This window comes from Gracilinanus agilis, chromosome 5 (assembly GCF_016433145.1).
Source record: "Gracilinanus agilis isolate LMUSP501 chromosome 5, AgileGrace, whole genome shotgun sequence".
NCBI lineage: Eukaryota > Metazoa > Chordata > Mammalia > Didelphimorphia > Didelphidae > Gracilinanus > Gracilinanus agilis.
Genome location: NC_058134.1, coordinates 214,290,631 through 214,317,716, shown reverse-complemented (window position 1 = coordinate 214,317,716; position 27,086 = coordinate 214,290,631). Strand labels below are relative to the sequence as shown.

Here is a 27,086-nt window from a genome sequence, read left to right as displayed (position 1 = left end):
AAGGAGGAAAGCCAGACTGTGACGGAGAAGCACGTGGAAGCCCAGCCTTGGGATAGGAAGGCGGGTGTGCGGAGCGGCCCAGGCAGTGCTCTCTTGGGTCTGCCTCGCCGTGGGGGCACCCCGTCTGAGAGCCGAAGGTCCAGGGGTGCAGGCTGGGCAGTCACCGGGGGCTGTGTTAGGGGGGAGCCAGAGGAACAGCTTCAGGCTTGTGTAATTAGAATCTGTTGCCCTAAAAACTACACTTCCTAGCACCCCACTCTCCTCATGTGATGGGCTGACGTAGGGAGGATATAAATTTGGGGTACCACCTCTCGTGCTCCTGTCTTCCTGTCGGGGCCTTTTAAACAAGCAAGAACTTAGTCACGTGGTCTTAATTGTGTTAACTGGGTTTTTTTTTTCTATTTCTTTTTTATTACTTCTAATTCAAGTGATCATTAATAAACTTTATAAAATTAATACTTAGAGTTGCTGGATGATAATTTAAGCCCTACAGGCTGCGGGAAGAGTTAGGGATGGTGATGGGTTTCACTTGGGTCTAGGCCTAGGGTATGGGTTCGAGTTCATGTTAGGTCCTAGGGTGAGAGTTGGGTTTGGGGTTAGGATTTGGATTCCTTACAGTCAAGGTGAGGGTTCATGACAGCTTTCTGTCTAGAATTGGGGTGAAGGCCCGGTCAGGGATCGTGTTGCATTGCTGTTAGGGATGGGATTAAGGTTTTTAGGTTGATGGCTGGACTTTGTTAGAGACAGAATTAGGGATAAAGAGGTTTCTTGTTAAGGTTAGGTTAAACATGGTACTTTTGGTACCCAGAACGAGTGAGAATCTGGGCCATCCCAGTGCCCACAGGTCCTCCTCAATATGTATTTGTGCCTTTTTGTGTTTGGGCCATCCTGTTTTGAAAAGGGCCTTTTGAGAGGCCCAGAGAGCCCGCTGGGGAATCATCATCGGAAAACCCAAATATCACAAATGTCAAAGTAGAGACTGAAATCTCTGAACCCGGCTAAGGAGAGCGTGTTAGCACGCAGCTTTGCTGTCAGCAAACCATCATAATTTCCCATCGATCTCAAAGCAGGAAGGAAATGAAAATCAGCTGCTCAACACACAGAGTTGGAAGCCGCTTACGCAGGTACTGGGTGCTGTGAAAGCTTTAAAACATTGGGTGGGACACGTGAAAGTAACGTTTTCTAAAGATTATTTTGGGGGGAAATATAGGTTAATTGATCAGAGCAAGAAGCTAGGGAATTTGGGAGAATTCAGTATTGGACGTGATCCGTTGCAAAAGCACAGGAAAAAAGAGGACCCCGTGGGCAAGTCGGCAAGCTTTGAAAGTCACATATGGAGGGAAAAAATCTTATCCAGTTTCTCAGATAAAGGCCTCACATCTCAAATATAGGAAGGATTTTGTCAAACTTATAAGAATAGGAGTCACTACCCAGTTGATAAATGGTCAAAGGATATGAACAGAGAGTTTTTGGAGGAAGAAAGCAAAGCTGTATATAGTCATATAAAAATGCTCTAAATCATCATCGATTAGAAAATTGCAAATAAAAACAACTTTGCCACACCGTCTCATATCTCTCAGACGGGTTAAAGTGACAGGAGAATATATCAAATGTTGGAGGGGATGAGGAAAAAGAACTGAGAACTGACCCAACCATTTTGGAGAACAATCTGAATTATGCCTAAAGAATTATAAAACTGTGTTTAGCCTTTGGCCCAGCATAACTTACTCTTAGGTCTGTCTCCCAAGAGATCAGGAAAAAAGGGGAATGTATAGGTTGTGAAGTAGTTGTAGCAGCTCTCTGTGGGGCAGAAGAACTGGAGATTGAAAGGATGCCCAAGAGAGCAACCACAAAGATACGAGACTTCTTTCTAAATTGTGCAGTTATTCATCAGAACCTTTTTTGGTCTCCCAAATTACCTTTTGATTTTAAAGCAAAAAATCTTGGGTTTGAAGCGCTGGCCTGAGGCCATGGGTAGAGGCTTCCTTCCTTTTGTCTACCATACCAGGAGATGCTGTCTATGTGCTGAGGTCACTCTAAACCTCTCCTGGTCACTCCTAGCCCATAGAAGACCCGCCTCTTGTCCAGACTGAGGTCCGAGCCCACCGCTTGGTGAGGCCTGGGAAAGGGACATGACAAAGAGCGTAAACTGGCAGAAGGGACAGGAAGTTGTTCTCTGCTTTTGGAACAGTGGACTAGAGAGGGCACACAGTCTGGCTCAGGAGCAGCCCTGCCCGCTCGCGGGGGAGGCAGCAGAAGAGCGAGCCAGCCCCGTAGGGCTCGCACTGCTTTCTTTCTCTGGCCTGATTTTTGCTATTTAATAAATTATGCTCATAACATTGAGGTAGTCCTCAGAGTACCTAACAAATGGTGACCACAAGTCAGGAGTCAGAATAACCCCCTTTTTTGCCTTTTTCTCATCCTCCTGCAGGAGTCCATCAGAGTAGAAATGTTTTAAGTTCTGTTTCGTTAGAAGCTCTGGCCATCCAGGAACAACTTTGGGTAAGATGAGTGTTCCTCGGACCTTTTTGTGTCTGATCCCTGTGAATGGACCTCGTGTGTGTGTTTTTAATTTTAAACCCTTAACTTCTGTGTATTGACTTATAGGTGGAAGATTGGTAAGGGTAGGCAATGGGGGTCAAGTGACTTGCCCAGGGTCACACAGATGGGAAGTGTCTGAGGCTGGATTTGAACCTAGGACCTCCCGTCTCTAGGCCTGGTTCTCGATCCACTGAGCTACCCAGCTGCCCCCTTGTGTGTGTGTTTTTGCCAAGAAGTTTTCTTTTTTGACTGGAGATGGAGTGAGGAAAGTCAGCAAGGGAATAGAAATACCACACTCAGAAAGATAAAAGGAAAAACAATGTTAGCTTTGTTTTAAGAATATACTAGTAAGGGGGGCAGCTGGGTAGCTCAGTGGATTGAGAGTCAGGCCTAGAGACGGGAGGTCCTGGGTTCAAATCCGATCTAAGATACTTCCCAGCTGTGTGACCCTGGGCAAGTCACTTGACCCCCATTGCCCACCCTTACCACTCTTCCACCTATGAGCCAATACACAGAAGTTAAGGGTTAAAAAAAAAAAAGAAGAATATACTAGTAAGAGAGAGATGGCCATCGGGATATTTTAATCCTCATTAAAAGAAAATAAATGTAATTAATTTAGAATATTTTTCCATGGTTTCATGATTCATGTTCTTTCCCTCCCCTCTCTCCTCCCAGAGTCAATGAGCAATTCCACTGGTTTTTACATGTATCATTGTTCAAAATTTATTGCCATTTTAATCATTTTTTTTAAAAAGTGCAAACTAAGCTATGAATAGGTGGTTCACCAGAACCACATGACCTCTTAGGAGATAACTGAGAAATATTAAAAACCCTTAGAAAAAGGGGATTCCTGGAAGCAGCAATTCAAAGGTAAAAGTGTTTCTTTTGGGGGTGGCACTTATTTTTATGTTTTGTAGAAATGGGAAATACACAAAGTAAGAACCCTGTTCCACGAGGATCTCCTTACATGGCTGCTCATCTCATGAGAACATGGACTACTACCATCAGTAGATCCAGGAATGACAAGCTCTTAGATTTTTGTAAGAAATGGTTCAAAACTATGACTACACCAGCTGGGGACCCCCATTGGCCCAATTTTGAGTCTTTCAACTTTTAAGACATTGAAACAATTAAAATTAGTATTTGGGGATAGAAATCTTAAGAGTTAAATTATTATGTCTAGGCTATGGTCTACGATCATACTGAGGTTCAACAAAATAGTTCTACCAGTATTCCCTTGCATTTTCATTCCTTTCCTATCCCACAGCTCCTTTCTCTTTTCTATCCCATCCCACATTGCTTCACCCTACTTTTTCTGGGAAAACCCCTCCCCACCAAAGCTTCCTTTGCTCCTTCCTCCCTCACTTCTTTTCACCTAAACCCAATTCGTTGCTTTTTTTTTTTTTTTCTATAGGACAGGTCATGTAGCAATAAAATTTAAGAGAAAGTATCAGTTTAGAAATAGAAATGAATAATACTAGAGGCTCTAGGAGAGCTAGTGCTCCTCAGCAAATTATAGTCATTTCAGGAGATGCCAGAGGAATCCTGATTTATGAGTGTGGGAAGGGAAGGGCTCCAAGTATAGTGACTTTCCTTTTCTAGATCCTAATGCTTTACTTCTACTTATTCCAGTCTGTTCCCCTCCCCTAATAACGTCTCATGTAACTTTTAAGGTCTCTACAATTGCTTGAAGATTGTCTTTCTTCCAAGTTCTTCCTGACAAGCAGAAGATAGCACCCCTTTGAAATTCCAGCAGACATCCCTGAATCTCTCTGGACATCCTTTTCTGACAGAGGCCTCCTTAAGTCAGCTGTTCCTGTTAATATTAGGAAAAAAAGTTGTCCTCTGCCCACTTCCATATTCCATGCTTTATCCAAGAAAACTATTGAAGGAATATCTTCAACAGCTGATCCACTGACTGAACAAAGAATAATTATTTCATGCAAATCCCAATATAATTCACCAATTCTTACAGTAAAAAAGCTTAAACCAGGTCCAGATGGGAAGCCTGTTTATCATTTTGTATAGGATTTACATGCAATTAACTCACATGTTAGGCATCCAGTGGTGCAAACGCTATAAATATCATCTCAATGACTCATGAAGCTACATATTTTATAGTGGCAGATTTCTATGCCTATACATATAAGTTCTGGGAAAATATTTACTTTCACCTGGAAAGTTTACACAGGGTATGGACCCACCTACCTCAGGGCTATGTAAAGAGCCCAACTTTATTCTCTCAAATGTTATAGTGGGATTTAGCTGTTACCATTTTTTTTTTTCAAACTCTCACCTTCCATCTTCAAATCAATATGGTGTATTGGTTCCAAGGCAGAAGAGTGGTAAGGGCTAGGCAATGAGGAGTGAAGTGACTTGCCCAGGGTCACACAACTAGGAAGCGTGTGAGGCCAGATTCGAACCCAGGACCTCCTGTCCCTAGGCTTGGCTCTCAAACCATTGAGCCAGTTTGCTGCCCCCAGCTACTATCATTTTAAAAGGTGCTTTTTAAGTTCAGAATGTAGATGATCTGCTTTTAGCTGCACAGATGCAAATACATGCCAGGAAGACAAAGGATATCTCTTAGGGTGCCACAAGACTTCCTTGTGCACCACCCGGCTTTCTGCCTATCGCAGCCACAGTTCTCTTAGTAGAAAAGGCCTCTTGACATAGTCCTGGATTCTTCTTTAACTATACTGTCTCCACAAGGTTGAGGCATTACACAAGGCTGAGGCACTGTAATGGAATACAAGCATTTTCAGGTAAAAGACTTGTTAGGTATGAGGGTAACTGTCACAGAATGAAAATATCATACTTAAATGTATGATTCTTAATCCTTTGCCATTCTCAAGGGAACCCATTATGTGATTATACATCTGTAGTGGACATGGCTGAGAAGCCCTGTGATGATCTCTTTGATTCCCCTTAAAAAAAACAAAACACTGATTTAGTTCTCTGCTTTTATTATTTACTTGCCAGGTATATACACTCAGCATGCTTTTCATGCCAAAGCTTTCGGTGGGTGGTTCCTAGTTTACACACCTTTTGAACATTTTTGCAAACTGATTTCACTAATATGCCTGAGACTGAACAGTATAAAGATTTCTTCTAATGCATGAACACATTAGATAGAACCCTTCCTTGGTACTGCCATCACAGCATTTGTTACTAAAATACTATTTAAAATTTAAAAATCTTTTCCTAGTTACATGTAAAAACAGTTTGCAACATTTCAAAAAGAATTTTGAGTCTCAAATTCTCTCCCTTCTTTCCTCCCCTACCCCACCCCGAGATGGTAAGCAATTTCATATAGACATTACATGTACAAGCATGTAAAACGTTTCCCCTTATTAATCCTTTTGTGGAAGGAAAGTCAAACAAAAAAGTTAATAAAGTGGGTATAGTTTGCTTTGATCTGGATTTAGACTCCATCAGTTCTTTCTTTGGAAACAGATGGAAAAAAAATTTTTTTTAAATCATGAGCTGTAAGGTATAATATAATAACTATTCACACTTATTCATTGCACAGAATTCTTGTCATGGTGTAGAGTGTTTTCCTGGTTCTGTCTTTTCCACTCTGCTTCAGTTTGCACAAGTTTTCCCAGGTTTTTTTGAGCTCTGCCTGCTTATTTTTTACTCAATAGTATTCCATTACAATCATATGCTATAACTTATTGAACTATTCTCCAATTGATGGATCCCTCGACTTTCCAATTTTCTGCCCCCACTTAAAAAAAAAAAAAACCTTCTGTACACACAAGTCCTTCCCCTTTTTTGTTTATCTCTTTAATATACAAACCTAATGATGGTTATTGGTGGGTCAAAATGCTTTATATATTTCTTTGGGTATAGATACAAATTGCTCTCCAGAAGGCTTGAATCAATTAATAACTCCTTCAAAGATGTGTCAATGTCTCAATTTTCCCACATCCCCTCCTTTTTGTCCTTTTCCTTTTGTCATAATAGCCAATCTGATAAATATGGGTGGTACCCAAGTGCTGCTTCAATTTGCATTTCTCTAGTCAGTAGTGACTTAGAGCATTTTTTTGCATGATTATAGAAAGCTTTAAATTACTACGAAGTCTGTTCATATCCTTTACCATTTATCAATTGGAGAATGACTTGTATTCTTATATATTTGGATTCGCTGTATTTGAGAAACGGGGCCTTTACTTTTTGCACCATTATGATTACTCCCCATCCTATTTCCCTGTTTGTTTCTGACCACATCTTTTCTATCAGTCACCCCTCCCCCACTTCTCCTATCCCCTTTAAGCAAGGGCACGAGAACAGTCTATACCCAATGATTGTGTATGTTCTTCCTTCATTGAGCCAATCCTGGTAAGAAAGGCTCATGTGCTTATCTTCCCAATTTTGCCCTCTACTGTAAAAGCTCTTTCTCTCATGTAAAATAATTTATCCCATTCTGTTTTTCCCTTGCCCCTTCTCCCAATGCATTCCTCTTTCAGATATTACCCCACCTGTCTTTGTATACTCTTCTAACCACCCTAATAATGAGAAAGTTCTTTAGGAGTTACAAGAACCATCTTCCTATGTAGGATGTAGAGTTTAGTCTTATTCGATATCTTTTGATTTCTTTCCTGTTTATCATTTAATGCTTCTCTTGAGTCTTATATTTAAGTCAGATTTTCCAATCAGCTCTAGTCTTTTCCTCAGGAATGTTTAAAAGTTCTTGATTTCACTGAATACTCACATTTTTTCCCTTGAAAGATTATGCTCTATTTTTCTGGGTGATTCTTGGTTGAAATCCTAGCTTCTTTATTGTCTGGAATATCATATTCCAGGCCCGTTAGTCCTTTATGTAGAAGTTACAAATCTTGTGTATTATCCTGACAAGCTCCTCAATATTTGAATTCTTTTTGGCTGCTACTTTTATTTTCTCCTTCACCTGCAAGTTCTGGAATTTGACTAGAATATTCCTGGGAAGTTTCCTTTTGAGATCCCTTTTAGGCGGTGATTGGTGGATTTTCCATTTTGCCCTTTGGTTCTAGAATTTCAGGGCAGTTTTCCTTAAGAATTTCTTTAAAGATGATATTTAAACTTTTTGATCATGGCTTTCAGGTAGTCCACTAAATCTTAGATTATCTTTCCTGGATTTATGTTCCAGGCCAGTTCTTAAATATTAGACATTTCACATTTTCTTCCACTATTTTGATTTTGATACTTTTGGGGGGGGGGGAGCGGTTGTTTCTTCATGTCTGAGTCTTTAGTTTCCACTTATCCACTTCTAATTTTTAAAACATGATTTTCTTGAGTGAATTTTAGTACCTCCTTTTCCATTTATCATGTTATACATTTTAAGTTTTTTCCCTCAGTGGATTTTTGTACAAACCCGCCCTCCTTCCCTAACCCCCCGCCTAATCCTGCCTTCTAACGAATTCTTTTCTTCAGTGAATTTTTGTGTATCCTTTTTCATTTGGCCAACTCTTTTTAGAGAAGTTTTTTTTCTTCAGAGGATTTTTATGCTTCTTTTTCCAATTTGCCTGTTGTAAGACATATTCTTCAGTATTTTTTGTGCCTACTTTACCAAGCTGTTAACTCTTTCCCCCCCTGATATTCCTGCATCCCTCTCTTTCTTTTTTAAACCGTTACTATCTCTTTCAGAATCCATACTAATTATTGATTCCAAGGGCTATGGATGTAAGTAGTTGAGGTCAAGTGACTTGCCCAGCATCACACAGCTAGGGAATGTCTGAAGCCAGATTTGAATCCAGGACCTCTTATCTCCTCTCATTTCTTTTCCCAATTTTTCTTCTACCTCTATTTGATTTTTTTTAATCCTTTTTTGAGATCTTTCAGTAATTTTGGGGGGCTTTAGACCAATTTATAGCTATCTTTGAGGCTATGTATGCAGCAGTATTGTTGACTTTGTTGTCTTCTGAGTTCGTTTTGGTCTTCCCTGTCACCAACATAACTTTTGCTTTTTTTGTTTGCTCATCTTCCAGTCTTTTTCTTGACATTTAACTTTATCTTATTTTTTTTTTAAGTTCCAAGTTTTAGTTTCTTTGTGTAGCTTGCTTATAGAGCTAGCTCTAGGGATCTAATAACTTCAATTCTTCCAAAGTGATATTATCTAAGGAGAGATGTGTTTAATAATTACTCTCCCAACCTGTGCTCTAGTCTGAAAGTAACTACAAGCATTCCTTTCTGCCCTGGATCTCCCTGCTTCACTATAGTTACATGTGCTAGTGATGTTGGGGGGAAAGAGATTGGGATCTTGTCCACAAAATTAATGACTTGGGCAGTCTCCATGATGAGGGAGTAAGCTGGTGGAATGGCCCTGGTGATGGAAAAGGTCTTAAGAGGTTTTCAGCAATGAATTCCTAAGGAAGGGGTCATTTGTTTGAGTGGTTTTGCTCTGTGTTTCCAAGGAACTGATGTCACTTTACCTGTGGTCCCCTTTGGTCTGCATGGCTTTACCCAGGATTCATTGATTGTCCAATCAGGGAGAGCAAACTGCATCATAAATGGGAAGGTAATGATATGTTAAATATCCTGGGGTGGGTTACTTTTGCCTGATTCTGTGCAGACTCCAAGGAAGGCAGTGATTGTGGAAACTGAGCATTGTTTGAGCCTCATCCTGTTTCACTGGGAAACAACCAAGTGTTCAGAGACAACCAAGGCCTTAGGTTATGTCCAAAGACTGATATGAAGAGTTTTCTCATAGTTGTAAATCCAAACAACTCATGTCTTATGTGAAAGGTGGCCCCATACTAATCATCAAGTTACTATTTCTATGGAGTTTTTACAGCTACCTGAGAGGATTTGTGGGACATTTCAGTCCACATCACTAGTGCTCCTCGTCTAGGACCCTGACCCAGGATTGTGACCTGGATCTATATATATGCAATGCAACAGAGTCTTGCCCCAGAGCCATCTAGGGGACACCCTTTAATCTCCTTCTGACCAGTTGTCTGAACCCCTGACCATCTGTGGGGTGAGGGCTCCAGAAGCCTCTACTGGTGATTCAGCTGCCCCTGAGGCCTATACTGGCTTTTGAGGCGGGCTTGCCTTGGTGCCCTAGTCTATATGTCACTTCCATCCCAGGACAATTTTTTCATGCTGACCTTCTAAGTTGTCTTGAGCTGAAAAATTATTTCACCCTGTCATTTTGTTGGTTCTGATGCTCCAGAATTTATTTTGAGGTTATTACATCATAGTTGTTTGGAGAGTGATTGGGAGAGATTGGGAAGATCCTTATTCTTTTCCCACCAGTTGCACCTGTTGTCAAACTTTTTCACCATATCAAGCAGGTGTGCCTGTGTTTGTCCTCACCTTTTTCCTTTTTGTCTTTAAAAATTAGGAGAGGGGGCAAAATAGTGGGAATGTAAAAAACAAGGCATCAATTAAAAACTTTTTTTAAAAAAAAGAAGAGAAACAGTTAGGAAAGAAGAACTCCTGAGCAGCAGGTTTCCCTGATAAATTGTCAAAGGCAATTTTCAGTAGAAGAAATCAAAGCCATTAATAACCATATATGAAAATGCTTTAAATAATTAATAATTAGATGTTCCACCTCACACTCCTCAGTCTGACAAAATTAACAACAAAAATAAAAAATGTGAGGTAAGGGAGCTTATGGGGAAGATGTGGAAAAATGGGAAGAGTCATTCTAGAAAACAATTTTGAAAAATGCCTCAAAGTTGACACAGTGATGGTGCTAATAGGTTTAAACACCAAAGAAATAAAAGATAGAGGAAAATGATTTATGCTTAAGAAAATATTTATAGCAGCTATTTGTGATGTAGCAAAGAAATGAAAATTGAAAGGGTAATCATGGGAGAAGTATATGCATTTGAAGGAATAATGAGGGAATAGTTTCAGAGAAATCTGAGAAGACTGAACTAATATGGAATGAAATGAACAGAACCAGAACAATTTATGCAATGACAACAGTATTTTAAAGGCAATTTTGAAAGCGTTAAGAACTCTGATAAATGCAATGACCAATAAAAATTCCAGAAGATTCATGATGAGCTAGACTATTCAATTCCTGATAGAAAGGTAATGAACTCAAGTACAGACAGAGGCATAATTTCTTTGGGGCATGGCCAATGTGGCTATTTGTTTTGCTTAACTATACATAACAGGGATTTTATTTTTCTTCCTTTTTCCATTAGGAGTTGGTGGAGAAAGATGAAAGAGAGAAGGCAGATCTCTGTTTGAAAAAAAAATTAACAAAAGAAGGTTAAATTCCTTAAGGCCATCAACCATATTTTTACCTTTCTTTGAATTTCTAGGAATTTTTGTGTGTCACATGTGTGTCATACATATTAGGACCTAGGAATTGTATATTGATGAACCTTTTCTTGGGGGGAGGGGGACTATTTTTCATTGTCTGCATTCTCTGCACCTAGCATAGTACCTTGAATGTAGTGTTAAATACTTGTTCAATGGGGGGAGGGGGGAAGAGTAAGGGGTGAATGGTGAGAAAAAATTTTATCCTTTTAAAAATCCATCATCTCTTGCTTTTCATACAATAACTGCATATAAAGCAAATATTATTCATACTTGAAAGATGTGAAAAATACCTTCTTATTAACAATTAGAGAAATGCAAATTAAAACAACCCTGAGGGTCTATTGGATTGGCCAAGATAACAAAAAAAGGAAAATGACAACTATTGGAGGAGCTACTAAAGAAGCTGTGAACCAATTGTGCCTTTCTAGAAAGAAATTTAAACTGTACCCACAGAGTAAACTAGCAATACCATTATTAGGTTTATACCCATTGGGCAGATTTTGAGCCTGGAGGAAGGAAGACTGAATTAATATATGACTTCACGTTCTTCCTAACTATCTGACCCTGGTAAAGTCACTGAACCTCTGGCTGCTTCAAGCTTCCTCAACTGAAAAACCAGGATAATGATAATAGTAACTACTGGGGGCAGCTGGGTGACTCAGTGGATAGAGAACCAAGTCTAGAGATGGGAGATCTTGGGTTCAAAAGTGACCTCAGACCCTTCCTAGCTGTGTGCCTGAGCAAGTTATTTAACTCCCATCGCCTAATCCTTACTGCTCTTCTCCCTTAAAACGAATACATAGTATTGATTCTAAGAGAAGGTGAGGGTTTTAAAAAAACATCTTTTTAATAATCATTGAGAACAATGATCAGTAATGATTTCAGAGGACCAATGATAAAGAATATTACTTACCTTCTGACATACTGAGGGATTAATAGCAAAATAGAAAACACATTATTGGACAAAGCCAATTTGGGAATTTGTTTTGCTTGACTACATTTATTTTTTTACAAGGGTTGTTCTCCCTGTGGTGGGGGAGAAAGAAATAAATATTTGATGATTCAAAAAATAAAATTTACTTTAAAATTACTCCATAAAATACAAATTTCAGTCACAGAATGTATCTTCTATTGTTTAATCTTCTATTGTTGAAACTTTGCCAGTATAAAGAATGAGACAATAGAACTCTGACCAAATGTTTTGAAAGTCCTCTCACTTTGGTGTACATCAGGCCATATATGAGTTCACATAGCTGCTAAATATACTTTTTCAGAGAACGTGTCTTTATATGTGTACATTTCATACACTCTCTATTAGACGGTAAACTCCTCTAAGCAAAGATGATCATTTTTCTTTTTCATATAACAATGCTTTACATTGTACAGTAGGCACTTAATAAATGTTTTTTCAGTTTAGACAAAATGTACTGTGTACATACACACACACACACACAAAACAATACTACTGAAATATGACCTAATTTTTCGAATAGTTTAAAAAAAGCACCATTTACTCCACTGACAAATATAAAATATTAAGATTAAAAAAGCCCAAAGTTGAAAACTAATTTAAATAGTAGCATGAATGTTCCATGGTACAAAATATAATAGAGCTAGTTACCACGCATGAGACATGGCATATCTCCTGATATCTCAATTTAAGATAAAATGGTAACTAGAAGGCAGATCTAAATAAACAGAATGGAGAACTGAAATCTTTAGATCCACTGAGAATCATCTTCTTGAGGTATAATACAAAAGTAAATGGACATAATAATTTTCAGTCTAGTCTTAAAAAGCTACGGCTATTATTTAAATAGTAACAAAATTTAGACTTAGACAATATCTAATCCAATTCCTTCAGTTGACAGATAAGGAAATGGAGGCCCCAAGAGTTAAACAAATTTCCCAAGGCATATAGATAACTAATAGCAAACCTATTATTTAGTAATTATTCCACAAAGGAAATTCTAGAATTGATCCAACTGTCAAAACTGATATGGCTTCTGACTAAGAGTACAAGATCTACTTAAAAAATAATTTTTACAGTAACAATTTTTTTCTTACCACATTTTAAAGAAAAAATTTCCTAATGGAGAAGGTAAAAAGAGCTATATCTGTAAGGAATCAATGCAGAAATCAAAGATGGGCTGGTTGTCAGTTTTCTTCTATCCTTCTTAACTCATTTGCTCTTTCTTCAGGGTGTGCTGAGATTTTCTTAAGGGATAATCCCTGACTCTACATCCTTCCTAGCCCCACATTCACAAGCATACTTGGTCACCAATATATCACACTGTACAACTCAGAATCCTTGTACCTATAGAAAAATAATGTGTCAAAGAAAAGGAAGACTGCAGTTGTGCTGACTTCCTGTTAATTCAGTAATTGCTGAGAGATGCAAAGGAAAAAAAAACCCACTGACCTACTTGTATGTTTTGGAGCAAGTAATTTAATCTCTCGAAGGGGGTGGGGGGAGTGTCTCCGTTTATACATGAGGGACAGGACTAAATGATCTCTCAGTTACCTTTCCAGATTTAAATTCTACAATTTTGGCTCACTACCTGAAAGTCACCATCTTCCATATATCTTGGTCTCTTAAGCAGATCAAACATGCTTTTGTTAAGCTCCTACTATGTGCAAGATACTACGTTAGATACCGAAGATATGACAAAAATGAAAACATCCCCACTCAGCTCCTTGACATTCAGATCAACAATCTATACACTAAGTTTTCTACTCTCAAAACCCAACCTGAAACAAGAATGCTAAATATTAGGCAGGTGAAGTAACTCCTTAACTTGCCTCTATTACCTCATTACAACTCCTCTCCCCTCTCAACTCACTACAATGGCAGCCATTGCAGGAAACTCCTCCTGCCCCCAACTCCTCTCTGTCTCACTATCTTCATAAAACCAATGAATTTTTCCTTACTTAAGTAAAATATTATAGTAATAATAAGTACAAGATTTCTCTTTCCTTCATTAAAAGTTAAAATGGTAAAGAAAAAGAGGGAGAAATAGAATACAGAACTTGGTCAATTTAAAAGTTTTGAGAGCCATAACTGGCCATGGGAATTATGAATAATAGGAGAAGAAATCAAGAGTGACAGAAACTCTCCAGCCATCAAAATCAAGAAAAAAATTCACTATCTTCACTTGAAAAAGGATATGCAATTTGTGGAAATAATTTTTTTCCCCTAGTATAATCAGTAAATTTTCCCTTAGTTACAAACTATCCATGGATAGATTTTCTAAAAAATTATGCTGTTGCTGTTGTCCTAAAAATACTTGCCAAAGAGGGTGGGAAACAGCAAGTGGCTCAGCGGATAGAGCCTGGTCTGGAAACAGGAGGCCCTGGGTGTTCTAATCTGGCCTCAGACACTACCTAGTTGTGTGATCCTGGGTAAGTTACTTAACCTCCACTGCCTAGCCCATACCATTCTTCTGTCTTAGAACTAATGCACAGTATTGATTCTAAGATGGAAAATAAGAATTTTTTAAAACTGGCAAAGCAAATTTGAGGTAGAAGAAAGAAGTTGAAATGGAACACATTTCAATCCTATGATGACTAAAATAACTAATTGTAGGAATGTGTAATTATAATTTGGTCCACTACACTTGCCAATGCTATCCTAGCATGCTATTATAATTTTCACCAAAATTCTAATATCAGAATAGATATCTTTTAGTTTTAGGATGTTCAGTAAATGTACAAAAGAATTTCATTTAATGTAATAAAAATTGTCCAAACATATTTTAACATATTTAAATCTAAATTTGATTTTGGACATGACAGTTGAACAAGCTTTAGAACAAATGAAAAGCTATTTCACATGAAATCATTATTAACCAATATCCAGAAGTTTATACTAGTTTTCTATTATTTTATACAGCTTGCTTTAAAATATGTTTGTGGTTCACAAAAAGATTTTAAACATGATTGTCACAAAAATTATTTTAACATGTCAGAGATGAAACATCAAAAGGCACACAGAGATTGTCAACGGTTATATCACATTTCCTTAAGAGACAAAACAATTTCTGTCCCTAAAAACTTTATTCTCACAAAATTAAAGTGAGGTTAGTGCTGACTCAAAAGTATCGCTACCATTCACAGTTTTGTATTTTAAGAATTATATATGAAGTACATGGCTCTTCACTTACATAACCCTATTTCTTTCAACCAATAGAGAATTAAGAGTTCACAGACTAAAACTATTCATCAGTCAAAGTCCATTTTCACCAATACTGGAATGAAATCAAACAATGATTAGCAAAACTTCAAATGTCAGGAATATCTTACTGGTTAGGTAAAAGGCTCCAACCTATTCTTCATAATAATAAAACATACCTCAATTTACTCTCTGGTAAAGCTTATCTGGAAAAATGATAAATAATTCCTTCTGAAACATTTATATGTTGTGCAAAAAAAAAAAACCCATCCACACATATTCTTTTTGTAGTTCCATAGATTTAAATCTTCACCAATAAGAGTCACCTTTCTTTTGATGGTCGGTCATAATTGTCTCTTATACTTTTTGCTAGTTGTTTTGTGAATATCTTGTGCATTCTCCCACAGTATGTATGTACAGTCTTTTGTAGTTCCAGTTCTAATGGGTGTAACAAAGAATGTATCTTATCATCTCCAAAAGAGCACTAAAAATGAGAAAGATGAAAAATTAACTTGTGCTTTGAGCAAAAACATTTTTATTTGCTGCAGAACTAACATCATTACGATATTTGTTTGCTTACCAGTGAAGTGTTAAATAACTTCTTCCATGATTGATAAATTAAATAGCAAGCTATTAATAAGCATTTAAATGCTTCCTAAGTACCAGATATTGTGCAAATCCCTGATATAGATACAAAGCATTAGCAGCCCTTTCTCAAGAAGCTTACATTCTAAAAGGAAAGACAACATATACATAAATAGTTACATACAAAATATATAGATAGGTGGAAGGAACCTTAGAGAGGGCAGCGCTAGAAGCTGGGGGCCAACATGGTTCTTGAGTTGAACTGGAGATATTGAGAATCAAAGTGAAGATCTAGTTCCCATCCTGTCCCACACTTTTTCCCTAGGCAACGACCCCACTGCCCCTGACCTCCACTTATTTATCTGGGGCTGGGGGCCAGACCCCTGGGTGCCCCAGTGCCCTCTCTTGGGGCAAAGGAGAATTTTCTACTTGTGGTTTCTCTTCATTTATTTGTAATTAATTCATGACTATTATTTTTACTGTTAATATAAAAAAAAGGACAGCCAATGCAAATAATTACAATGGCAATGGAGTGTTATTTGTGAGGAACACTACATTAAGAAGCCTGGAAAAGTAGCAAATAGTGGATGAAAAACTCTAAGTGCCCAACAAAACAGTTCATATTTGATCCTAGCCACTGGCGTTTGCCCATTCCAGATATTAACTATGTTTGTGGGGTTTTTTTGAGGGAAGGAATACAAAGGGGAGAATATAAAAATTGAGAACTATAACTGATGGTGTGTAAATTCCCTTCACCAATGCAAAAAAAGTAACTCATCTGTGACTTACACTCAGAAAATGACTTAAGCCACCAAGAACATAAAGTTAGTATCGGAGGCAAGACTTGAACCCAAGTCTTCCTGACTAAAGGACAGTTCATTCTCTAGGCACCAAGGCTTGCCTATGTGCTGTTAGTGCCTAAAAATGTCAGAATGTTTATGATGGGCAGTAATGGGTAAGTTTGATTACAGAGAAAACAGATAAAGATGGAGCTGAAGGATGATTATTTTGGCAGTAGTATAAAGGAAAGGTCAGAGGGTGAGAAGGCAATGTCAGAGGTTAGCTGGGATACTGGTTAAGGGAGGAGGACCTGGACTAGAGTAAAGAGGAGGGCACAGGGTCTGGATTTCCCAGGTTCAATAAAGTAGTCTGGGTACCTGATTGGCGCCTACTCCCCTGACACAGATATAAAAAGTTCTATCCAGGCTCAGGGAGGGCTACCAAGATGGTAGATTTCTGAAGACCATGAGAGTTCACCATTTCCTTTAGTATATATCACCCTGGTGACCAGATGTGTTTCCATGTGAAGAGGAAAGCCTTATCCAAAGAAATTAAATGGCACTATCTTTGTTGCTTATGGATGAAATCTAAGGTGGTAACCATCAAGTGGGGCAATAGCTAAACAAATTGCAGTATATTATATTAATATCATATTGTTGAAATAATATTGTGCTATAAGAAAATAAGGAATGATGAAAGGAACAGGATCAGAGAAACTTGGAAGATGATTGATTTGATGCCAAGTAAAGTAAGCAGAACTTGAAGAACAATTTGTGTAATAACAATACTGAAAAAATAGTAACTATGAAAGTCTTAAGAACTTTAATCAATGCAATGACCAAATATGATTCCAGAAGATTCATGAAGAAATGAACAACCAGTCTCCTCGCAGGGAAGTGATGGACTTTAGGGCATAAACTAAATTTTTTAGATTGCTTGACTATGTATATTTGTTACAATAGCTTTATTTTCTTTATTTTTTTAATCAGGGAACAGAGATGGGAGAGTGAAAAAATTGATTTTTGTTTACAGGAAAAAAGAGAGATTTCTCATAGAAGCTGAGCTAGATAGACATTCTGAGGAAGAAGCATCTTCTTGTGCTCCAAGAAAGGATAATTTAGATCCACAGAGGTCACCAAGAGAAAAGTTTTGGTTTTCTATTTCTACTGCCAGCAGCTCCTTTGGAAGAGAAAGTCAGTATGGGAAATAATATCTCAGAACAGGATTTGGATTTTTCCATCAAGCTTAAAACTTAAGAATTAAGGGCTCTTGAGAATAAAGTAATGTTTAATAAGATTCAACAAATATGTATACATATGCATGTGTATCTTCATGTATTTATGAATAAATATAAGCAAATGCTACAAGAAGTAGATATCATGTTGGAAGGACAAGGAGGAAAGGAAAAGTAACTGATGGAAAGCTATATCCATGAAGAGAACCAACAATAAACTCATGAACTCTACTGGCTACTAGCAAATGAAAAAGGTATGGGAAATAAATCCTAATGAAAGAAGTGAAAACCTATCCCATAGTTATTTACTAAGAGAATAAGATAGGTTTGATGACCAGAACAGGCCTAACAAAGAAACAAAAAAAATTATGACATATTCAGTATGGACAAGATAAAAGTAAGATAATAAAGCTAAATAATATATAAAATTTACTAATAATGTTAAAGTTAATAACAAAGAGAAGGGATGGGGACAAGATCCTAAATCAAGAACTAAGTCTAGAAATATTTAATAAACAAAGATACTGTGAAAATATAGTTGAAAGATTTTCAAGAGGAAAACTTAAAAGAAAGTAACCACATGGGGAAAAATGGTTTTGCTTCAAAGACTATAAAGGTATCTGGGAGAAACAAAGGAAGAAATTGTTAAAAAATGAAATAAGATGGGACATTAATGCATTGCTGGTGGAGTTGTGAACTGATCCAACCATTCTGGCTGGCAATTTGGAACTATGCTCAAAGGGCTATAAAAGAATGCCTGCCCTTTGATCCAGCCATACCATTGTTGGGTTTGTACCCCAAAGAGATCATGGATAAACAGACTTGTATGAAAATATTTATGGCTGCGCCTTTTGTGGTGGCAAAAAACTGGAAAAGGAGGGGATGTCCTTCAATTGGGGAATGGCTGAACAAACTGTGGTATATGCTGGTGATGGAATACTATTGTGCTCAAAGGAATAATAAACTGGAGGAGTTCCATGTGAACTGGAAAGACCTCCAGGAATTGATGCAGAGCAAAAGGAGCAGAGCCAGAAGAACATTGTACACAGAAACTGATACACTGTGGTACAATCGAATGTAACAGACTTCTGTACTAGCAGCAATGCAATGACACAAGACAGCTCTGAGGGATTTATGGTAAAGATGCTACCCACATTCAGAGGAAGGACTGCAGGAGAGGAAACATAGAAGATAAACAATTGCTTGAACGCATGGGTTGGGGTGGACATGATTGAGGATGTAGACTTGAAACTACCACACCAATGCAACTATCAACAATTTGGAAATAGGTCTTGATTGACAACCAGTGGAAATGCGCGTCATCGGCCATGGGTGGGGGGAGAGTGGGGGTTGAAGGGGAAAGTAGGGGCATGAAGCATGTAAACATGTTAAAAATGAATATTAAAAAATGTTTTAAAAAAATGAAATAAGAAATTTAATGGAAAAAATTACCAGCTTAGAAGAGAAAAATTGATAACATTATTTAAATAAAAAACTCACTGAAAATCAAAATAGTCAAACAATCCTATGATTCCATGAGACAAGAAATATTAGAACAAAACAAAGAGTGAAAGAAATGGGGTAAGATATAAGTTATCTATTATTGAAAGCAACTGACTTGAAAAATAAGCTAAGTAGAGACTATTTAAGAATCATAGTTCCACCTGAAAAACATGGCACCACATCTACAACCCTCCCTCATGCCCCTGCCCTGCACCAAAGCCTAGAAATCATAAATGAAACTGTCTACATGAAAACTAACAGGAATAGCACAGACCTAGAGCTCACAAAGCAAAGAAAAAAATATTGTAAACTGCTAGAAAGAGTTCATTTAAATACTAAGCAATTAGGTAGGATCACATAAGCACTACTTTTTAAGAAAATCTCTTTGACCCAACTGCAAGTGTGTCCAATTATCTAAATTATCTTGTATTTAATAAGCTTTGAATTAACTTACACACACACACACACGCTCGCTGTATATATTTTATGTGCACTTATTTGTCTCCTTCCATTAGATCAGCGGTTCCCAAACTTTTTTGGCCTACCACCCTCTTTCCAGAAAAAATATTACTTAGTCCCCTAGAAATTAATTTTAAAAAAATTTTAATGGCAATTAATAGGAAAGATAAATGCACCTGTGGCCATCACCGCTCCAGCACCCACCAGTGAGCAGTAGCGCCCACTTTGGGAATCACTACATTAGAATTAAGTAGCCTTTGAAAGTAAGGATTACTTCATTCTTTGTATTTGTAACTCCAGTGCCTGCACATAATAGGTACATAATAAATACTTGATTGATGCTTCTGTTCTGTGTATAAAATGTCCATGTTTGCTAGTCAAATTTAGAATGATAAATTAAAAAAAAAAAAAAGCTCAAATGCAAGTGATAAGAGAGCACAGTTAGTAGTCCCCAAAGTCAACGAGTTCAAGCCAGCATGTTGGACATTATTCCTAATCTGACGAATACAGTGAGGAGGATACAATACAATGAAACTTCGAAAGAGTTGCCTTAGACACAGACTGACACATGAGCATTTCCTTTCCTTTGGCCCCCTCTTTAAAAAGTTTGCCCGTCACTGGCTTAAATGAATTAGTTAAGATCACATAGAATTTCTAAGTATCAGGGTCAGGATCTGAACTTTGGTCTTTCCTGACTCCCAAGTCCAATACTATGCACTACAACATACTGCCTCTCTGGGTACTAAAGGAATTTACAGATGTGAATGCTGAAAAATTGCTTGATCTCTCAAGATTGTGAAGAAAGGGAAAGAGCTTTGAGTAGGAAAAATGTTCTGGTATTCAAAAATTTAGAAAAGAGGGGAAAGTCTTTCTGTATTGCTCTCATGGATAAGATGGATGATATAGACTAAATGATAAACAGAATTAGGGTTTGCAATTGGTTGAAAAGGCTTTAAGGGAAATCTCTAGTAGCACAAGGCATCAATGTTTTTATCAATGATAACAGCAAAGATGGTATGTTTATCCACACCTCTGTGTGGATAGTACAAAAAGGAGGCTAACAAAAAGATTTCAGGGCTCCAAAAAACCCCGATAAGACTAGAATGATGGGCCGAATCTAAAAAAGGTGAAATTAAATAAAAAGAAATAAAATTATCCATACAAGATGAGGAAGAAATAGTTTTGTGAGTTAACAGACAAATGAGTTAGTCTTGAATAAAAAAGAAATGATAGTTCCATCACTGTATTCTGCCCCGAACAGACTAAATATAGACTTTCAGACTTGGAAGATATCTTAGAACCACAAAGACCAAACTGTATTTGTCCCTTTACAACATACCTAACATGCTACAATCCAGCCTTTTTTGAAGATGTCAAGTGAAGAGAAATAAACTCATTTAACTTTGTTAGGAATTTTTCTTGTTTGTTTTTCTTCAAATAAAAGCTTAAGTGTGCATCTTTGCAATTGTGCTATTGCTCCTAATTTTGCTTTTTGGGTCAAACAAGACTAATTTCTCTTCTTCATGATGTTCCTTCTAATAATTGAAGAAAGTTATCATGTCTCCCTTAAATCTTTTTCATACATTTCCAGAGTTCCTTCACCTGGTCTAATCACTATTCTGGTTACCCTCCTCTGAATACTCTTCAGTTTATTTTATTAGTGTTTTTCTGAAAATGTGGGACAAAAGTACAAGATTCAATTCTAAGTGCCATAACATAGGATGTACTTAAATAAAAAGTTCAACTGGGATGCTGAAGGAATTGAAGACTACAGAAACCAGGAGTTATTTAGTCTAGACTCTAGAGAAAAAAACCTAGGGTTACTGCTCTTCAAGTATCTGGAAGTCTGTCATATGAAATAAGTGTTTAGAACTGTCATATTTGGTCCCCGAGGAGCAATAAATAGAAATCATAGAAAGAGAAAACAGGTTGGATAAAATTTTCTACATAATTAGTTTCCTAAAAATAGAATGGACTACTTTAAGACTTTTTCCTTGGCTAACATGGCATGCTGGAAGGGATATAGAAAAATAAGGACATTAATGTATTGCTGGTATAATTTTAATTGGTCCAACCATTGTGGAACTATGCTCAAAGAGTTATAAATTCTGCATACCCTTTTGACCCAGCAATGCCACGAGGTTTGTATTGTATCCTAAAGAGATCAAAGAAAAGGGAAAAAGACCTACATGTACAAAAATATTAATAGCAGCTCTTTTTGTGGTGGCAAAGAATTGGTTATTGAGGGAATACCCTCATTTGAGGAATGGCCATATAAATTGTGGTATGTGATTATGATGGAATATTTACTATTGTATTCTAAGAAATGATGAGCCAAATGGTTTCAGAAAAACCTGGGAAGATTTATTTGAACTAATGCAAAATGAAGTGAGAAGAACCAGGAGAATATTGTATACAGTAACTGCAATATTGTAACAATATCCTTATCAAAAAAATGGTCTAAGAAAATTCCAAAGGATCCATGAAGAAAAATGACATCTACCTCTAGAGAGAAATCTGATGGAACTCTGTGTGTTTTTTTCCCCACTTTATTTTTCTTACCTTTTTTCCCCTAACAAGGTTAATATGGAAATGTGTGCTTTACACATATAACTGATATACTGTTTGCCTTCTCAGTAGGAGGGGGAGGGTTCAGAGGGAGTAAATATGAAACAAAAAATTTTAAAATAAATGTTAAAAATAAATAAAGGAGGGGAAAGCATTTTTCCTATTCAATACTAGAGGTATTTGAAGAAAGGCTGGATATTCATGGACTAGATAACCTTTAGATAACCTTCCATGCCAATATTCTATACCTATTCAGTTTCACCTCTCAGTGCTATCCTTTACATAATTTATACTTTGGCTAAGCTAAACTTCTCACCATTTCTGGAACATACTTCGTGAGCTTTCCTGCCTTTGCCTACACTATTCCTCCTACAATAAATGTTCCGATCCCATCAATATTTGTCTAAATCTTAATTTACAAAATTCAGATAAAAAAAAGTCACCTCCATGATTAAGGAAGATACTAAAGATGGAAGATCATCATCTTCTATCTCCTAATAGCACTTTGCTTCTACCTATTTTAAAATGTTACTGACACTCCACTTTGGATTTTATTTTATATATATATATTTGTATATATATATGTATATATATATAAATAATCTCTTTCTTAAACTTTAAGTCCCTTGAGGGCAGAAATAACCTTATAGTCATTTCTATATCTTTCCATAGAACTTATTAGGCCAATGCTTTACATATGAAAGATTCACAATGAATGCTAATGAAACTATCTAGGGAAAATGCCATTCCGGTTATGTGCTAGAAAATACAGTTTTGTAAATAATAGTGTCAAATTGAGTACTTGAATTTCAAATGAGATCACAAGAATTTATTTTGGTCACACCATACCAGGGACTACTTTAAAGGCATGATGGGGCTTCCCTTTTAACTCTCCACAATTAATTCTGAGTTAATTGCTTCAAATTTACAAAAGTTTCTCTATTCTTGGTCTTCCAATTCATTCAAAGAATTCATACTAATGTTTTGAGATACAAGAAAAATGTCCCCCTGTTGTGAGGAAGATTAATAAATGAGTATTTAGGAGACTTAGCAAGCAGGGCTGAAGGATTCTAAATGGAATGGGGAAGCAGGAAGTGTGGCCTCTCGCTCTGAGATGGACTCCATGGTGGTTGGGACAAGTTGTAACTGACCCTGGGAGACCCTAGAAGAAGTGGAGTTTGTACCCTGATTCCCTGGAATCCTGAAGGAAGACTGTCATCTACTTGTGGGAGATTTTGGTAGAGACTATTAATCCCAACCTGAGTTGCAGGTTAACTTGGGCTGGGTTAGCTCCCAGAATCTACCCACCTGAAGGAGTACTGGAAGAGCTGCAACATCGTTGGAGTGAGACAGGACTCAGCAGTGAGGTTCCCACTTTCCTTCCTGATCTCCATTGTGCCCTGCCCTGCTATAGTTTCTAGCTTAGTGTAGATAAGTCCATTCCCTGTCCCTGAGGCTTGCCCATAGACTGGTAGAATAGAAACCCCTTTTCCCTTCTTTAGACTATAGTTTTCTTAAATTAAACTTTTGTTTATAAGCCGACTCCCTGGCTAGGTGGGTCAGTGTGGCTGGCAGTTAAGGCCCAACAGTCACTCCTGTCGACTGCCATTTCCCAAACTGCCAAACCCAATTTCCCAGCTTGTTAAGTCCCCACCTATTGTACATTCCTGTCTCCTACTCACCCTTCTGAACCCAGATAAATATTTAACTTAACCCCCAGGTTTTTCCCCATAAGACCCCTAACTAAAATAGATGGGGTTGAAGACAAGAAAGTGTGATGACATAATTTAGAAAAGGGGTGGAGAGAACAAGAAACAAAAGGACCATTTGTTGTTTTACTTTTCCCAAAAACCTAATTAAAAGAGCAAATGCTTACATTTCGCAGTGCTTCATAAATGGCTCTAAAAACTGGCTGCTTATCATCATGGTAAACACCTCTGTTCCCATGGAGAATAAAAATTCCTTCTTCTTCAGCTTCTCGACAATTGCTTCCATAGATACAATGATCAGGCCGATAATTCCAGTGGCATGGAAAAACAAAAAGGCTTTCTAAATGTAGAAAAACAATCCATGAGAAAGATTTAGTGATGAACATAACTTTAAAAATAAACTTTTGAGAAGTTTTCTATGGAGTTAATATTTGGGGAAAACCTTAGTATTTAATACAGAATTTTTACATGACAAAATTTACTAAACTGAAAATAAAACTTGTTATTTAGAACATGACTACAAAAGATATACAGAAAAATATTTAAATATAAATGATGACAAGAATACTCATTGAAAACCATGATAATTCTTCATTTCTGATGACTAATAATTATCGGTGTCTTCAAAAAAGTATGTTTAAAAGTTAGAAAATACATATAATTACCTGGATTATGAAAAAACATTATATTTAATAAATCTTGATCACCCCATGTGATATTCAGTTTGTATTTTTTAAGTAATGGCATAAGTATCTCTCCCCATTGTAGATATGCAGTTGTCATGTCATTCTGTAAGGAAAAAACACATTAAGCTTATTTTTAAGTATAGTCTCAAAAGAAATTATCAATGGACTGATTTGAAAATTTCTCATTTTTAAGTCTCATAAAAACTTATAGGAAAACAAGGAAAAAAGTGGCATTTAGTTCTTGGCTTTTTATTCTTGGTTTCTCCTATGAAAAAGCTGTCTTAAAATTTTTTTTTTCTAAATCTTCCTTTCTATCTTAGAATCAATAATAAACAAGAAGTCAAGGAGATGAAGAGAATCTTAGGTAAGTTAAATATGATAGCTATCTGGAGAAAATTGGATAGGAACAGAAAAGAGTATACCTTCTACTCAGTGGTATATAGCACCTTTACAAAAGCTAACCATACATTAGGACACTAAAACATTATTATAGTTAAATTAAGAAAAACAGAAATATTAAATGCAAGGTCATAATGCAATAAAAATTGCATATAAGGGACCATGGAAACAAAAAATGAAAACTAATTACAGGCTAAATAATTTAATCTTAAAGAATGAATGGATTAAAGAGCAAATCCTAAAAACAATAATTTCATTAAAGAGGATGATAATAATGAGAGATAACATACCAAAAGTATGGGATGTAGCAAAAGCAGTAATTAGAGGAATTTACCGCTCTAAATGCTCATATTAATAAAATAAAGAAAAGATGAATGAATTTGGAATACAATTTAAGAAACTAGGAAAAGAACAAATTAAACACCAAATTAGAAATCCTAAAAATTAAAGGTGAAATAAGTAAAATTGAATGTAAGAAAACCACTGAATTAGCAAATAAGTCTAGGAGTTGGTTTTATGAAAGAAAAAAAAAAAAAACACCTGATAAGCCATTGGTTAATCTGATTTTAAAAAAGGGGTGGGGGGAGAAAACCAAATCACTACATTAAAGATGAAAAGGGTGAATATACCACTCATGAAAATGATTATTAGGAGTTCTTTTTCTCAATAATTTTGAAAACAGATTTTAAAATGCATTAGAAATGGAATAACACTTTAAAAAAATTAACTACCTATACCTATTTTAGGAAAAATCGAACAAGCCGTGAATTAACTTCCTAGCAAAAAAAAGATCAGGACCAGGTGGATTTACAAGTGAATTCCACCAAACGTTTAAGGATCAACTAATTGCAGTATTAGATGAATTATTTGAAACAAGTAAAGAAGGAGTTTTATAGAACTCCTTTTACAAAACATATATGGTGCTGATACCTAAAACAGGAAGAGCTAAATTAGATAAAGAAATTTATACATCATTCTCATTAATGAATATGGCAGCAAAAATCCTAAATAAAATGCTAGGAATTGTTATGTGGAGATGCATAACAGAATGAAAGATAGGTTTAAAATAAGGAAAACTATCAATAACAAAAGTAATTTAAAAACACAATTATTGCAATAAATGCAGAAAAAACCTTTTAACAAAATACAATACTCATACTTATAAAACACTGGAAAACATAGGTATAAATGGATTTTTTCTTAAAAAGATATGAAGCCTCTACCTCAAACTATCAGCAAGTATTATATGCAAAGGGAATAAGCTAAAAGCCATCTCAATAAGACTTGGAGTGAAAAAAGGATGCCTATTATTACCAATGCTGTTTAACATATTATTAGAAATTGCTAGCAATAGCAATAATAGAAGAAAAAGAAAATGAAGGAATCAGAATGCGCAAAGAGGTAACAAAATAATCTCTGTTTGCAGATGACATGATGGCATATGTGGAAAATCTTAAGAGATTCAATTAAAAAGTCAGCTGAAACTATCAATAATTTTAGCAAAGTAGCAGGATATAAAATAAATCCACATAAAGTCCCGTAAGAAGATTGAAAGAGATACTCCACTTAAAATAACCATAGACAGAATAAAATACCTAGGAATAAAATGGCAAAACAGACCCAGGAACTACATGAACATAATTATGAAACACTTTTTACACAAATAAAGTCAGGTCTAAATAATTGGAGAAATATTAATAATTCATGTATAGGCAGAGCCAATATAATTAAAATGACAGACCTACCTAAATGAATCTACTTATTCAATGCCATCCCAATTAAATTACCAAAAAATTATTTTACTGAGGAAAAATAATAATGAAATTCATTTGGAAGAACAAATATCAAGAGTATCAAAAAATTAATAAAAAAAAGTTAACTTAGGATGTTTAGAACTACCAGATTTTAAATTGTATTATGAAGCAGTAATTATCAGAACTATTTGGTATTGGCTGAGAAACAGAAAGGACAGATCAGTAGCTCAGAAATGTAGATCAGTAGAACAGAACAGACATACAATAAACAACAGTAAAACATTGCAATAACATTATATTTGACAAAAGCATAGAGCAAGGATTTTGGAACAAGAAATCATTACTTGGTAAAAATTATCGGGACAACTAAAAAGCAGTTTGACAAAAACTAAGTACATATCAAAATTTTATACCACGCGCTAAGAACAAAATGGATAC

The 27,086-nt window shown here is 36.4% G+C and overlaps 1 protein-coding gene across 2 annotated transcripts in view; it reads right to left on the bottom strand.

Annotated features, from left to right (window-relative positions):
• Nucleotides 1-14,548: 14,548 nt before the first annotated feature.
• The window catches only part of GXYLT1 (glucoside xylosyltransferase 1), a 53,946-nt gene continuing 41,408 nt past the window's right edge, over nucleotides 14,549-27,086 (bottom strand). For both annotated transcript variants that reach the window (XM_044679961.1, XM_044679962.1), the window contains 3 exons: nucleotides 24,475-24,598; nucleotides 23,977-24,149; nucleotides 14,549-15,455 (listed from right to left, as the gene is read on the bottom strand). In XM_044679961.1, the coding sequence (XP_044535896.1) occupies nucleotides 15,294-15,455; nucleotides 23,977-24,149; nucleotides 24,475-24,598 (459 nt within the window). In that variant the 3' untranslated portion in view covers nucleotides 14,549-15,293. The remainder of the gene's footprint in view (nucleotides 15,456-23,976; nucleotides 24,150-24,474; nucleotides 24,599-27,086) is intronic.